General features: G+C 57.6%; 1 protein-coding gene across 1 annotated transcript in view; it reads right to left on the bottom strand.

Annotated features, from left to right (window-relative positions):
* Positions 1-15,126, bottom strand: part of LOC121080654 (paired box protein Pax-5-like) — a 124,549-nt gene extending 109,423 nt beyond the window's left edge. The window contains exons 1-3 of the mRNA XM_040578795.1: positions 15,081-15,126; positions 7,607-7,772; positions 2,911-3,108 (exon numbers count right to left, since the gene is read on the bottom strand). Coding sequence (XP_040434729.1) covers positions 2,911-3,108; positions 7,607-7,772; positions 15,081-15,126 — 410 coding nt within the window. The remainder of the gene's footprint in view (positions 1-2,910; positions 3,109-7,606; positions 7,773-15,080) is intronic.
* Between the last annotated feature and the right edge of the window lie 979 nt (positions 15,127-16,105).

Raw genomic sequence — 16,105 nt, 5'->3', positions numbered from 1 at the left:
CTACCACAGGAATGACCATTGCTGACACCTGGCCCCATCCCAGAAGAAGACACACTGCTGTCCCTCTGACAAATATGATGGAGGCTGGCAGGATTTTGGTCTGTTAGTAAGCCATCATCCAGCTGCCAGCCCCAGAGCAAAGCCACTGGGTACCAGATTATCTTCAGTGGATGGGTCCCCGGCCACGGGCTGCAGCAGCCAGCCTGGCATGGGGGTCAGAGGGAGCTGTGCACGCAGCTTTGGTGGGGAAGGCGTAAGACCCTGCGTGAGCAAGGGTGGAAACAAGCCCCAGCACAAGGCCTCATCGCCATCGTGGCGAGGGCAGTGTGTCCGGAGCCTTCTGACACATAAACATCTTCATCTCCAGAGGGACGGAGAACTGGAGCACTTCGAAGCAGCTGGGCAGCTCTCAGCTTATTTGAGCAAAACTAATCGCAATGATTAATTAAGCCTTAATCACACAGACTTGCTCCTGCTGTGGAAGAGTGGCCTATTATTAATATTAATGAATGTTATTAATTAATAATAATAGTTATTATTCACTCATATGTGGGGGCAGCAGCTCAAATTCATCTGCTAAAAGGCACCCTCGGCAGCAGGGATGTGTTGACTGCACTTCATCCCAGTAGTCCTGGCATTCTCCAGAACAGCTCCCATGAAGGGAAGAGCTCAGCCCCAGTGCATCCCTGTTCCTCACCAGGGAGGCTGGGGCCGGGGTGGCAGGGTGGCTACTCCACCCTCTCCGCCGCAGGAACGCCAGCTCCTCGGGTTCACCCTCCTTGCTGTGGGACAGGAACCACGCTGTGCGATTTCGGTTGGGTTCAGGTCCATGGGGGCAGGGCAGCCCCGGCTTTGCATCTCGGCAGCGGATACGGGCATCGTGAGCAGGGGTCTGCATCCTTGATGTGTGACATCCCCACCAGCAAAGCCTTGAAGTATACCCTTCATTTTAACCGTGAAGATAAAAACACATGGGCTACAACATGGAACAGGCAGGATTTCGCAGTAAAGCCAAGTGTTCCGACGTGAATTGCAGCTTTCTTGTCATGACAGTTTGGTCCGGGTTTTCAGGATGTGCTCCCGGGCTGGCCAAAACAATTATCCAGGTAAAGAGACTGACTCAAAAAGATTGCTTGTGTTTCTAAAAAGGGATTACACACCTTTAAGAAAATTGAAAGATCTTAGCCACAGCCACAAGCAGATGAGAAAGGATGAGATTTCCGGCCAAAAAAAAACACCTTTGTGGCGAATTAAGAAACAGGTTTCTAATGCAGTGGCAGTGGGTGTGTGGACATTATCAGTGCAGAACCACACAAGGACACAGCAAGAGGCAGAATATGGAAACTGTGTCAAAACATGACTGGAGGTTGCTTGGTCTCCCTTTTCCCTGGAGCTATGATTGCCTTTTTGGTAGTTTTTTGGAGGATGCTTGAAGCCCTACTGCACAAACACAGGTCTGCTCACAGCAGCGATGCTTCTCACATGGCAGGGCTCAAGTTGACTTTACGGAAGCAGAGCTTGCCCTCAGTTATATGAGGTCAGGCAGAGTTGTATTTTCCTTCGGTTTTCCTGCTGTCTACATTATTTCTCAAATCCTTTTTAAAACTGAAAATGCCATGTCCGTAGGGTTACCGCATGCTGATCCGGAGCCTCAGTGAGTCAGGGACTCCCAGGCAGCAGCGAAGGCTCCACGTGAACTGACCCATTTTTGCTCTTAAACACGCAAACGTATGACTCAACATTCTGCTCAACAAGGCAGAGACACCACTCTCCACTAATGCTGGGAAAGCCACTCCGGCTACTCAAGCGGCAACTCCATGAATGCAAATCAGGTTGGGATAGCCAATAAAAGAATATTGCATCAATTTACTTCACGTCCATGGACACAGATGGGACTTTATAGCTAGCTGCATTCAAGGAATTTGCATTCAATTGCACAAGTGAAAACCATCTCACCAGCGTGGTGAGGTCGAAGCCCGGCGCAGAGCATCCTCTGCGAAAATGAAAGGACTCTGATTGCCAGGAGCGTGGGTGTGCATGAGGCTGCCCAAGTGCTCTGCCTTCCAAGTATTAATCCCTTATTATCAGTCTGGCAGGGCTGGAGGCATAACAGAGTATTTCACTGGGGCTTTTTTTAACACCGGCTTCAGACATTCTTTGACTCAGAAGGAAGCAGGCAAGGACAGGTGTAACTGGGATAGCAGTAGGTCACTATAGCTCCAGACCCCTCTGTGAGCCCAGTTCTGCCCAGCGAGGTCGTGGCAAAACTCCCAAACGTGGAACTGAGTCTCCAAATGAGATTCTCCTGCATTTTTACAAAAGCAATTCAAGGCCACTTAAGTGCGTCCATGTAACAAGCAGACAGCTGAGGCACTTGAAAGCTACCAACCCAATTCTCCCAGTGATGTTCATGCTGACAGTAACGGCCAGCATTGTTCCAGTGCCGCCTTCAGCAACACTGAGCAGGCATCAGGAAGACAGAAGTGGTACCTCAGACCTGTGCCTTGGGTTCCCTCCTCCAGGCACCCTGGCCCCCTCTTTCCCCAGGCGACTGCTAGCCCACCCAACGGCCATCTGAGCTTTCCCCGGGGGAAGAACATCCTGCTGAACCCCCACCCCATCAAGCAGAACAAAGGTCTCGTTCAGAGCAAGCACGCAGGATCATCACCGGCAAGGACTGCAACTCACAGACCGAGAAAAGGATGGGAAAGAAGCAAAGGCCAGCTGCAGAACCTGCCCAGTCCAAGAAATGCCCATCACCTGCAACGCTTTGGCTGCCAAGGTGAGCCCACAGCTGCTCCCCAGCCCCAAATGCATCAGGAAACACTGGCAAGCTGCACTTCTAAATGAGGGTTCAGTGACAGTGCTTCCGAGGAGCATCCCTCCCCGGGATCAGACAGATCTCTTTACCTGTTAATTGAACTGACGCTGGGCACGGTGTCGTTGTCACACACTCGCTCAGCAAGGAGTCTATCCCTGATCTCCCAGGCAAACATGGTGGGATTTTGGCGTTTGTATTCTGCAATTTTTTCAACGACTTTGGGTGTGGCGACCTTTGGTTTTGATCCTCCAATCACTCCAGGCTTAATACTCCCAGTTTCATAATACCTGGGACAACATCCAAAACAAAGCTTTAGTTATCACAAATAGACAGAGAACATGCTTCGAGATTTATAGAGAAAATAATTTCAAAGTAACCAAACCCCAGCAAATCCTAAGATACATCTTCACTTCCACATACACACTTTCTGCCTATGTAGTGCTTTATCACCTAACAGATTAACTTATAGTAATTGGAATTGGGCCTCAAGATACAATATATGTTTTTCTGTAATAGCAAGACAAAAGAAACAATGCAAGATTAAAGGGCATGCCAGGATCCAAAATTAACTGAAAATGTGTGTTATTAATCAGCAGTACCGGCAATAATAGAAACAAATCACACCAAAGACCACTTTTTGTGCTGGACTCTTTTGTAGCAAATTACTGTTTCTACAGAAACTCTCTGTCATTAATATCTACGTCTTGTTATCATTTCATAGTGAAATGAAGTTAGGTACTGTATTTTATTTGCACCTCTGGGATAAACATGCTGCCATAACTTTTTCCCATTTTATGGTTTTAGCACGCATATCACAGTTATGAGAGTTAAGTGTTTCTCAAAATGCATCCTTTCTAACGTTAACGTTTCTAGTAGTTTCAAGCACAGATTTGAAGGACAAGAGTGCTGCCCTTGCTCTGGAGGGGTCCCAACGGTGTGCAGGTCAGCGTATGTGACCACTCCGTGGCCCTTCCTCAGGAACAGCATCCTCACCCACACCAGCAGCTCTGCTGACCACCACGCCAGGAAAGGCAGAGCCCTGGGTCCCTGAACCCACAGCAACCCGCCAGGCTTCTTCACATGTAAATCACACAGGAGGAACTGCTTTGGATAGCATTGCAACAATATGTCCCAGCTACAGCCCACGTCCTACCGACCTCCCCTTTTAATAAACAAAGCTTTGAAAACGCTGCTAAGAGCAGAAGTCATTTTTGATCCGTGGAGGCAGACCAAGAAATGAGATTGTGCTCCTTGGCACTGCCAGGAAGCCCAGCACACGAGGCGCTCTCCCAGACAGGCGCTTCTTTGTATCTTGTGAATTTTCGCATGACCGCATGAAAAATAAACCCCATGCCTACCTGCCCCACCTGCCCTGACCCGGCACATCCATCCTGTACAGCGCAGACCGTGAGCCTTTCAACCAGACACCCGCTGAGCTGCACAGTCTCAGCAGCTTCAACACGTCCACTCCACACTCTGTGCCCGTATTTCTAATCGGGAGCTCAGAAATGGCTCCCAAAGAAGAACATAAAGACTGTTTATTACGGTATTTTCTCCACAGCTACTCGACATACCCAGTATACGGGGAAAAAAAGCATTAATTCCCCAGTCCTTCCAGCGTGAGCAGAACACAAACGGGCTGCGCAGCCAAAGTCTGTCGCATTGTAACATGCAACCACGTTCATGAAATTCCTGCCAGGCTACCAGTTTTCAATTGTTCCAGGAGAGCTCTGTGTGCAGGGCCTTAAATTCCTTCTAAAGAGACCGCTACCGTGGTGTTTGCGTGTTTTCAGATATTCTGGATGCAGGTGTGGACTCCACCAGTCTCCACAAGCCGTTTAAGCAATACTAGTAATGGAAAGCATCAAGTGTCCGAGATGGATTAACCCTCCCGGTACAGAACCGTGCAGTCATTCAGGTGTCCCCAAACACAGCCTAGCCTGAGGGCAGGATTCAGCTCCCCCCGTGCTTCCTGAGGACATGACAAAACAATGGCGAATGCAAACCGTAAACCTACTAGAACCTCGCACCCCTGGCCTCAAAACCTTCACCGCTGGCACCTCTCCCATGAGGAGGGTGTAGGAGGACGCCAGACAATACCATGGAATTCTACCAAACAAAAAGTCACCATTTACTTAGCTCCAGTCAAAACATGCAAGTGTTCTGGGGTGCTTCTCTCCAACAGGGCCTCACTGCGCTGTGACATGGTGGCAACTGCCTCACGATGCTGGGCAGCCCAGCTGAGCGTCACATCAGCCAGCAGCTCGGGAAGCTGTGGCCGCGTGTTTTCCACAGCTGACTCACTGCTGTAGTTAAGCCATGACGACAAAATCCCTCGCCACCACCGTGCCGCAGCAGTGGCAAGCTCACTGGGGGGGGGACACAAAGCCCTTGGTACCCTCTGGCCAGCAAGACCTCCCCCCCCAAATCCTCTAACCACTGCCTACGCACCCGTCCTCGCCACCTCGAGCCCTGCAAAGGCACGCGCACACCAGCGGGAGACATGCCTTGAGCGGGAGGACGCAGGATCGGGCCCAGACCCTTCATCCCCTGCAGCCAAGAGGTCTCGCTATGAGGGGGGACAACCGTCACCCAGCGACGGCACTGGCATCCCCCCCTCTTCGCCCTGGCAATGACCCTAGGCACAGTCAAAGGGCCCGCTGGCTGCACAGCATGGGCATCCCTGACTCCCGTCTCCATTTTAAAGGCAAGGACAGCCGCAGCTGGCTTCATTTTACGCACATCAGGGCCCGACCCTTTGCTCCCAGCCAGTTCCCCATGCAGGTGAAGAGTGGGCACCCCGGCGTTACCCTCTTCTGAGGGGTGAGTTTCGCTTGCACTGCAACTACCGGTTCCCTGCCCCTGAGTGTTTTTTTAAGGCTGTGCCAAAACCTGAAAAATTCCCACCAACAACATTCCAAACGTAAGGATTTGTTATGATTCTCATTTTTTCACGCACACGAAAACACACACACACACAGAGCTGCAATTACGGTGACATTTTACCCACTGTAATTATTAGTTATGAAAATAATGAGCTATGAAATTCCAATTTATTGTTGACAACTTTAATGACAAAGCTCTGGAGCCTCACTCCCAGCTCTATAGTGCAAATATATCTAACAGTAAACCTATGCAAACTACCAAAAGCAAAACCATCAGACATTTGCCTGGTAGGTAAATAAATTGCCTGTTCCTTAGCTGTGCGCTGGTCCTGACGGCGATCAGTGGAAATTCTGGTGCAGCAGAGAGAATCACCAGCCAAGCCATGCCAGCCACGAGCAGGAGCCCGTGCCGGCAGCGGAGGCAAAGCAATATCCCAGTGAAACAGCCCGTGATGGGCAGGCAGGTTTCAGATATGGAAAGTTTTCCTCTCTAGAATAGCAAATGCATCAGCATCCTCAAACCTATGCCGGGAGGAATGCATGCAGCTTGCAGGCAGAACGTTATCCCCTGTAAATGAAGGCCTGAGAGAAAAAGCGGGGATACGGAGAGCAACCGGCACGCTGGACCATGCGGCTCCCTAAAATCATGCCATGCGGGGCTGTGCGGGCAGATTTCCATTTCCCAGTTAGGGCAAGTACAGGTAGGAGGGGGCTATGGAGAAAAAGAGTGCCAAGAGCTACGAAACCTGGGGCCTGGGGCTGTGCCAAGTCAGTCTGCTGCTGAACACTTAAATGGCCACTGAGAGATCATAAATGTTGCTAACCCAAGCAGATCCTCTGCATGATACTACCCAAAAAAATTGCTTTAACAGGCTTTGCAGCTATGCTATGTCCAGGAAAGCGAAGTGCGTCAAAATTGGAAAAGAAAAAGATTGTAAAAATGAAAAACAGTGAGAGTAAAATGCCAAACAATGAAGTTAACTGTGAAAGTTCAGTAAATAGTTCAGGAATTAACTTTTCCGGATTATCAAGAAAAAGATATTCTAACAAAAAAAAAAAAAATGTTTTCCTTAACATAACTTGCCCAAGTACCTTAGAATATCTGGGGTCCAAAACCCTTTCACACATATATTTTTTTATAAAAATTATGTTCAGATTTGTTCACAAGATACAAAGAAGCAAGCATGGCATTTTTTACCTGAATCTCTGTCACCTTTTAAAATTAAATCAGGCAAATACATGAATTTAGAGTTTAATTTGCTGTTGCCATAGTGGTTCGAGCAGCTGCAGCCTGAGCAGAGGGCTGCTCCCTAAATAGCCAGAATTAAGATGGTTAACAGTTACTCATGGTGTTCTGTGTTCTAATTAAGAACATATTCCAGCACAAGAGTGCAAAAATATGTTGAATTAAACAGTGGGACAGATTGCAGAACAGCCTGTGGGAATGAATGCATGGCAATGCTGATGCAATATATAACGGTATCATTGCTAAAAAGAGAGTCCTCCTCAGAAAGCAAAACAAGCAACTTCCACAACTTTTTTTTTTTTTTTTTTTTTTTACTGAAGATGACTCCCAGATTTATTCTACTTCTTCAGAACAGACAGGTGCAGGACATACGCCATATATATAGCAAATATACCCCACATGGCATTTTGCACTTTGTGTTACAATTACCTATGAGAAACCCTGAAAGGGGCAAACCAGACGTATGAATGATGGCACTTTTTTCCCACACCAGGCATATAAAACCACGTGAGCGGTCATGAAGCCCCTCTCCTCACTGGACCAGTTTCCTGAGGTTTCTAGTATTGTCCATTTCTTTGCAGCCTTCAATTCAGGGACCGGCACTGACACTTTTTCTCTTGACAGACACAGAAGGATTCATCATCCCCCCTTTACCTGCCAAGTATTTTGCTGACGCAGCCATGGCTGACACGGAGCTGCCGGGAGATGTCACACGGTCGGACCCCTTGGTGGGCGAGCTCCACGATCCTTTGGCGAACCACATCTGGGAGGGGGCGGCCATTCACAAAAACACCCCCCAGCTGATTGACGCCTCCATGTCCTGAAACACACAGGGGAGGGGGGAAAAGGGCAGGAGAAGAAGAGCTGTGTGAGAATTTCAGGGCAGAACCCCCAGACCCAGCACTCCCCAGCGCTGGACATCGTTTCCCCAGCGTTGCTCCGACCTCCGGCTGCTTTTCCCCGGGCGCTGCAGGACCCGACGCGCAGAGGTGGTCATGGCCGCGCTGCCTGCGCCGCCGCAATGCCACTCGCCGGAGGGGAGGACTCTCCTGCCTGAAGGCAGATCGAGCCCCAAGTGGAAAGAAAATGGCCATGGGGAACCATGCAGCCACGGCCAGCTCCCCGCCCGTGGGCACCCCAAAACCAGCAGCTGCCCTGGCCCGACTGTGGGCTCCACAGGGGCAGGCCTGGTGCTGCCCCGTGGAGATGAGGCTGCTTGGGAGCCTCTGGTGAGGAAATCGGATCAAAATAAGGCTGGGTGATCGCTCAGCCTCCAGGCTATTTATGTCTGAGCACAGAAGGAGACTACCTGATATGAAATACATGGGGGTTGTTTTGGTTTTTTTTTTCCAGATGCCTTGACTTCATCGAGAAAAAAAAACAAAAAAAACAAAACAAAAAAAAAAGCATGATTTCCGCTCTTACAATTTACAGCAGTCTTGGAAGATATTATGATCCCACAAATGAAACATGAACAGTCACGCAAGCCCGGTATATTATTCCTTTTTGAGCAGATTTGCACTGTTCACCTTCAGCAAGGTGAATCAAGTATCTGGCCAAAACGGGACCCACCTGAATAGGAGTGAAACTGTGTAAAACTCATGAACATGCCATAATCCCACGTACCAAGTGAGGTAATTTAATTAACCCTCGTGTTGTTAATCATTCAAACTACTTAGATTACAGAGGAGTGCAGAAGCTGAAAACAAGCAATAGGGGAAATACGGATGCCAATTCCAAAAGAAAAATAATACAGAAAATCTATTTGCACAGGGCTTGAATAGGCTGGCAAGCCAAATGCCTCAGTGTTTAAAAGAAAAATTACTATATAGACCTATTTTTATTTAAATGCAGTCATTTCACCATTGATAAACCGCTGTCAAACTTCGCAAACACCTTCTATAACTGTCAGAACACATAATGAAATCCACATGAAGGACATGACTGCTAAAGCCAGCTAAAGCCTGTGGCAAGCAGACAAGTGTCTGCTCTGCCTTCATCAACGCGAGATGCAGACCTCTGCCAGTGGCTGAGCTGACCCCAGGCTCGCGCATCCCTCCTGCAGTCCCAGAGAGCAGGGGAGCAGATCCCGGGCACTGAGGCTGCCTTCAGCCACCCTGCCCAGGGCCACGCTGGGGCTGGGATGATGCCGCAACTGGAGCCGGGACAACTCAACGGCAGAGGCGAAGAGGAGCAGCCCCGAAACGCTGCGGTGAACGAGACCTCGGGCTTCTCCCCTACTAGTGGCTTTGATCGTACAAAATCACGCACAGCGCATTCAATCTGACCGGCAAGGTCCGGCGGTGGTGGTCAGGGAAGGGGAGAGGGAAGATGAGGAGGAAAGAAGGAAAGGGATGGGAAGGGAAGGAAGGGGAGAGAAGAAAGAGAGAAAGAGCAAGCAAGTGGAAGAAAGCAAAAGAAAGAAAGGAAAGGAAAGGGAAAGAAGGAAAGAAAAGAAAGGAAGCATTAAGACATGTCTTTCCTTAGGGAAAGGGCCGATTCTCACCCCGTAGCTCTCAGCCCCCAGGAGGCCGGCGGAGCCCGGGCCTGCCCAGGCTGAGAGCATCTGACCCTCCAGTCGCCGGGGGAACAAAGACCGGGGCCGCCGCCGCCCCTCCCGCCGGGGGACCCCTCCACAAACCCGCCACCGTCTCGAAAAGCGGCCCCGGCGCCTGGGCCGGCTCCCCGCCCGCTCGGGGTCCCCTTCACCAGCTGCCGCGCTCCCCGGACAACTGCGGCCGCCGGAGTCCCCGTCGGGCCGGGGGACTTCGAGAGGCGAGGCGGGGGGCACGGGGCTCAAGCCCCCGGCCCGCCGCACTGACGGGGGAGTGCGGTCGGTGCGCTGCTCCGCTCCCCCCTCCGCAGCTCGGAGCCCCGCCGCGGAGAGCGGGGACGGGGCGAGAGCCGGGGGCGCTTCCCGGCGGGGGGCGAGCCCGAGGGCGCAGGGGCCGGAGGCCCGGGGCTGCGGCGGGCAGGGAAGCGGGTGTCCGAACGGCGGCCGGTTCCGGGGAGCCGCCCGCGGAGGGGTCAGGGCTGCCCCGGCTGCATGTGTCCCCCCCTCCCCTGCCAGCGCCCGGGACGGCGGTGGGCCCGGGCTGTGCCCACGCGGGACGAGGAAGTCGCGGGGACCGCGGGGGTGCCAGAAGGGGCCAAGGTCCCATTCGGGACCGACCGGGCACGGGCCGCCGTGCCCCGGGCTGCGCCGCCGGCCCCGCTCGCTCTGCCGGCGGCAGCCCCCCGCCGCTCCCCGGCTCCCCCGCCCTCACCCGCCGCGTTTCACCGGGGTCGCCTCCCCCCTTCCCCCCCCCCCCCCCCGACTCCCCCGGGGAGACGCGGCTCCGGAGATCGTTTGACGGCGAAGGGCCCCGGGGGTTCCCCCGCTGCGGCCGAGGCCCAGATCGAAGACACCGGCGTTTTGGTTTGGGGATTTTTTTTTTTTCCCTTCTGTTTTGCCCCGAAATTTCTGCGGAAGGTATCGATTTCCCACGGCTGGCCATAATGCAGGGCGCCACTGAAACCCCCGCGGCAGCCCCCGCCCAGGGCGTCCGGCCCCCCGCGGGTCCCGGGTCCGAGAGCGCCGCGTCCCGATCGTCCCCCGCGACCGGGCGGGAACGAGTGCCCCGCGTCGCCCCCCCCCCCCCCCCCCACGCATCCCGCACCGCGGACTTGCCGTCCGTAAAGTTCGCCTTTAAAAAAAAAAAAAAAAAAAATTTCAACACACACAAAAAGCCGTGATAGGGTTCAACGACGGGAGAGAAATAAACGCGGATTTAAAACGCCGTGTTGCGCGGGGAGGAAAGTCCGTTTGCACGGGGGCGGCAAATGCCCGTTACCGGCTGCTATCCCGGCCCCGGATACCTCCCGAAACCGTGTGACGGACGGAGGGAGAAGGCAGCGGCCGGATGAACAGCGATCGAGGCGAAGACGGAGGAAGGGAGAGCTCCAGCCCTTTTGCTGGTTGGTTTATTTCGCAAACAAATTTCTTTTAGCTAAAAGGCTGCGGCGCACCAGGAAATGAGGTTAGTTCTACCTTAAATTTCCTTGCAATCTTTCGCCGTAATGCAGCGTTTAACTCACCGTGAGAGAAGATGTCATTTCGCATAACACTGTGCTAATGGATAAGTCTTCCCCGACCTCTCAAGCACAACAAATCTCAGGCAAGCCCATCGCGCACGACCTGTTAACCAGTTCTGCTGCCCGCTCGTCTGCCGCCGCGCTGCCCGACGCGGAGCTCGCCAAGGGATTGCTACGCTTTTCTTTGGGTGGTTAAAAAAAAAAAATCAAAAATAAAATAAGAAAGAAAGAAAGAAAATCTTCCCTCCAGCCCCGCTCCGTGCTCTTCGCATTTGTTTTGCCTTTTGTTGTTGTTAGTTTTTTTTTAATTAACGAATATCAAAATGTTGAAATAGAGAGAGCATATCGTATAGCAAACTTTTCCGTTCCTCGGAAATACCGGGTGGCTTTCTTCCCACATATTCGATTTAGGAGGAAACAAACAAAAAAAACGCCAAACAACAACAATAAAAAAATCAACACACAAACCAAACACACACACACATATATATACACATATATATATATACAAAAGCATGTGTGCATATACACAGACACACGCAGTTAAGCGTGCGTGTGCACCTATCTATGCACGGGAAAATAAACCTCGGACAACCCCTCAGCATCCTGCCGCCGTCCCTCCACCGGCAAAGCCACCCCCGACACCCCGCCGGCCTTCCCGAATGGCCACGGCGGCTGCAGGCGGGTGACCCGGGGCCGGGGGGAGGCGGCAGAGCAGCCCCGCGCCCCGGAGCCAGCGTCAGCCTCGGACCATCGTTTGTCCGGAGCCCCGGGGCAGGCGGGGAGAGGTGGCCCCGGTGGCCCCGTCCGCGATCGCGCAGGGCCCGTCGCAGCCGTGTCAGAGAAGTTGAACTAGCAGCCTACTTACTATGCATTGCTGCAAACGGGTCGTGCTTACAGTGTATTTCCATCGGAGCGGTCCGGGCCGGGGCGGCCTCGCCGAGCAGACTTCGATTCGCCGGCGGCGCTCGGGTTTGGGGCTGGGGAGAGGGGTGGGTAGGAAGCGCGGGGAAACAGCCGGAGACCGGGAAAAAAAAAAAAAAGAAAAAAGAAAAAAGAAAGAAAAAAAAAGAAAAAAGTAAAGAAAAAATCCCCCAAAAAGGCAAAAATAAATATAAAAAAAAAGCCCCAAGAGTCCCGCCCGGAGCGGGGGTCGCGGTATACGACAGCACCGGCCGACTGCGGCTCCCCGCGCCGCTCGCCACGTCCGGGGACTCGGGAGGGGAGGGGGGGTGAAAAGGGAGGGGGGGGCGGCGAGTAGCGGCCGCCCTGGACTGCGCCTATGCCCCCGGCCGCTCCCCGGGCGGCCACCGGCGAGCCGCAGCACCCGCCTCCCGGCTCCGAGGCGGTGCTGGGCGCGGAGGGGGCGGGCGTCTCGGTCCGGCGACCGGGAGCCCGACGCTCCCTGCCCGACGGCTCTTTGTGCTGGCGGCACCAGCGGCTGCGCGGCGGCCTGGACGGGCGGCAGCGGGGACGGGCGTCCCGTCCGCGGGGCTCGGTCCCGGGGCGGCGGCGGTGCGCTCCGCCTGTGCCGCCCCCCGCCGCGCCGCTCGCAGCAACTCGCGGAGCCGGGCGGGGCGGCGGTGGTGCGAGGGGAGCGGCGGGGGAAGGTGTGCGAGAGGGCGGGGAGCGGGGCGGGGGCCGGGCTCGCCTCGCCTCGCCGCGGCCCCGCGGGACCGAGGCGCCCCGTCAGCGGCCGCCGTCCGACCTGGGGAGCCGGCGCGGCGCGCCCATCCCCATCGCCGCCGCCGCCGCCGCCCGCCGGGCCGCGGGGCCGCCGCCGCCGCCGCCCCTCCCCGCTCGCCGTCGGCCTCCGGGCTCGCCGGGGCGGCGCGGCGCCTGGCTGGCTCGGGCGGTGCGCCCGGCGCGCTGCCGGCCCGCGGCGGGCGGCGGGGGTTGTGGCGGGCGAGGAGGGCGGGGGCGGGGGCGGGCCGGAGCGGGGGCGCGCGGGGCGGGGCGGGGGGCTCCGCCGGTTGCCGCGGGCACCGCCCCGGGACCGCGCCCGCCGCCCCCCGGCCTCGCCCCGCGACCGGACTGCGCGGCTAAGCGCGCCCGCGGAGACGGCGCGGCGGGTGGCGCTTCAGCACCGCCCGGCTGGACAGCGGCGGGCCGGCAGCGGGCGGCGCCCGCCCGTCACTCACCGCCCCGGCCAATCGCAAAAGTTAACTTGACGGCGCCCCGTATTGGCCGCCGGGCGGCGCCGACGGCCATTGGCGGGAGAGGGGCCAATGGGGGCGGGGGGCGTGGCTGCACGCCCCCACTGGGCGGTGCAGGGCGGAGGCTCAGCCATGCGAGACCGTGGAGGGAAGGGGGAGGGCTCCGGGGGGGCGGGCCCCGCCTCCCGGGGCCGTGGGCGCGGGACCCCCGACGGGTGGACGGAGCATCCCAGGGCTGGGGGATTCTCGACGGCGGGACGGCGCGTCCCGGGAACGCGAGTCAGCCGGCAAGCCCGAGGGAGTTTCCCGGGGCTGTCGGTCTCCCCGGCGGCCGGACGGCGCGTCCAGGGGCCGTGTGTCCCCGATGGCCCCCGGCCCCGGCAACCCGGGCAGTGGGTGAGGACGCAGAAGGCCCCGGGCCGGGGCTGGTGTCGGCGTCTCCGTCTCCGCCCGCCCGCGCCCTCCGCCGTCGCGGCGGGGCCCGACGGCCCTAGGGGGAGACCGCCGCCTCCGGGGCCGAAGGTGTGCCGCTCCGGTCGCTGAAACGCGGGTCCTGACATCCGGTTGCACCGGCCTCCGCTTGCGGTGGCTGCGGACCGGGCCAGAAATTCAGGGTCTCTTCCCCCTGTCCGCGTCTGTCCCGCCGCGGGTCAGCGGGGGGCACGGCAGAGCCCAGCCGAGCCACTTCCCCCACCCTCGGCCCCGCCGGGTGGCTGCCGCTCCGCCGAGGGCGCCGGAGTCGCGTCTCCCCGGGCAGCCGCCGCAGGGCCGGGGCCGTGGAAGGCGCTGTCTGCCGGCCGCTCCCAGGGGAGCGCCGCCCCCTTCCCCCCGCCGCCGCTGCACCCACGGCCCACGTTCTCGGGGCCCCGCCGGCGGCAGGGCCGGGCCGGGCCCCCCCTAGGCGGCGGCGCTGGGCGGGTGAGCGAGGGGCGAGTTTTCGTTGAACGCGAAACTCCCGGGCGCGGCCGTGCAGCCGCAGCCGCCGCCGCGGGGACGGGACGGGACAGGGTGGGGGGTGGAGGTCCGGCCGGGCCGGGAGCCGTCGGGGGTCGACCCTCCCGCCCCCCCGCAGCTCGGCGCCTCGACCCGAGGGAGATGTCGGGGTTGGGGCGGGGGGGGGGGGGGGGGGGGGGGGCGCCGGCCTGGCTGGAACGAGGAGGGCGGGAGGCGCGGCACCCCCCCCGCCTGGTCTTCATCGGCCTCCCTCCTCCTCCTCCCCCCGCGCGGGGCACCACGGGTGAAGCCTCCCCCCGGACCGACACCCCGCGGGGATGCGGCGGCACCGGCGGTTCCCGCGGCGGGAGAGGCCTCAGGGCGCCGCGCTGCCCGCCCCGGGCTGAGCTGCCGGTACCGCCGCCCCCGGCCCCCCCGCGTCGCCCCCGGCCGCTCCCGCCGCGCGGGGCGTGCGGCGCGCCGCCATGAAATGCTTTATCGATTAAACGATTATTCAGGCGATTTAACTAATAAAAGTCCCCATCGATTGCTTCGGAATTGCATTTCGCCGCTGCGCCGCGAGGCCGCCTCGGCACCCGCACCCACCGCCGGCCCCACGGCCACGCCGCCGCCGCGCTCCCCGCCGGGACGAGGCTCTCCCCGGCCCTCTCGCCGGTCTCCGATACCGACGCCCTCGCTCTCCCGGCCCCAGCCGCAGGGCCGGCGGGCGGACACCCAGGCGGCTCTCGCCGCCGGTGCGAGGCCCATCCGCGGGACACGGCGGGTCCCGGCAGCCCCCCCCCCGCGCAGCCCCGAATGCCCCAGAGGCAGCCGGCCCCGGCCCCGCCGCGCCCGACCCTGCCCCGGGCGGCGGCTCACGCGTAAGCGGCCGCGGCGGCTGGTCTCGGCGTCGCCACGGCCCCCCCCCCCCCCCCCCCCCCCCCGGCCTCTAGCCCGCGTCCCACCTGTGCGGCCAGCCCGGGGGGTCCCGTAGGTTTTCTCCAACTCCATCCCGGGTTGTCGGGGCTTGGGGAGACGAGCAGGGAGAAAAGTTTCCACGTCGTGTTGCTATAGCCTTCCCTTTCCTTCTTTTTTCCTTCTTCTCTTCGTTTCTTTTCTCCTCGTGTTTCCTTGTTTTGTTTTCTCTTTTTCTTTTTTCTTATCTTTTTTTTCTTTTCCTTTCTTTTCCTTTTTTATTTTCTCTTTTCCTGTCTTTTCTTTCTTGTCGTCTTTTCTTTCTTATTCTTCTTTATTTTCTTTTTTTTCTTCTTATTTTCTTTTTTTTTTTTTTTTATTTTTAAGGGGCTCTCGCAGGTTGGAATAATTCAACTCTTCCGCTCCCCGCCGAGCTTTTGCAGCTGATCACTGAGCTGAAACTAAACGTTTTAGGTGGAAAAAAGCCTCTGAAGGAACCGTGAAATGATTAAGAAAGTAAAGAGCTCCTCGCCATGTGAGATCATGTCCTGTTCTCTAAAACATCACAAGATGTCCCCAGACGCAGCCAAGAAAACCCAAGAAAACTCTTTGACATCTGTTGTAGCAGGAATCAAAGTTTGCTCGCAGCCAGCCGCCCCCCGAGCGCTCCGCCGGCTGCTGCAGGGCGGCGGCGGCGGCGGCGGTGGCGTAGGCACCTGCCCGCTCTGCCCCCACCCGTCCAACCCCTCACCAACTTTTCAGCAGAACCGACTTCCCCTTCCCGGGCCGGGAGGTGACGCCGCAAGCCCCGGCGCTGCGCTCCCTGCCGGGCCGGGCCGCAGCGGGGGCGGGACGGGGACCTGCCTGCCAGAGCCTGGGGGACGGCGGAGACACCCCCGGCGCCGGCATCGCCCCCTGCCCTGGCCTGGCCTTCGCCCCTGGCGGGGGGGAAAAGACCTTAAGCCGGGGCGCAGCCCGGGGGCGAGCGGCCCGACGGAGGTGCCGGTGGGGAGGAGGGGGCTGGGCTGGGATTTCCCGGCCCTGGGTGCAGGGGACTGCTGGGGTTCCCCCCCCA

This window comes from Falco naumanni, chromosome W (assembly GCF_017639655.2).
Source record: "Falco naumanni isolate bFalNau1 chromosome W, bFalNau1.pat, whole genome shotgun sequence".
In the NCBI taxonomy this organism is placed as follows: domain Eukaryota; kingdom Metazoa; phylum Chordata; class Aves; order Falconiformes; family Falconidae; genus Falco; species Falco naumanni.
Note: the sequence above shows the minus strand (reverse complement) of the source record. Positions and strands in the feature narration are given on the sequence as shown.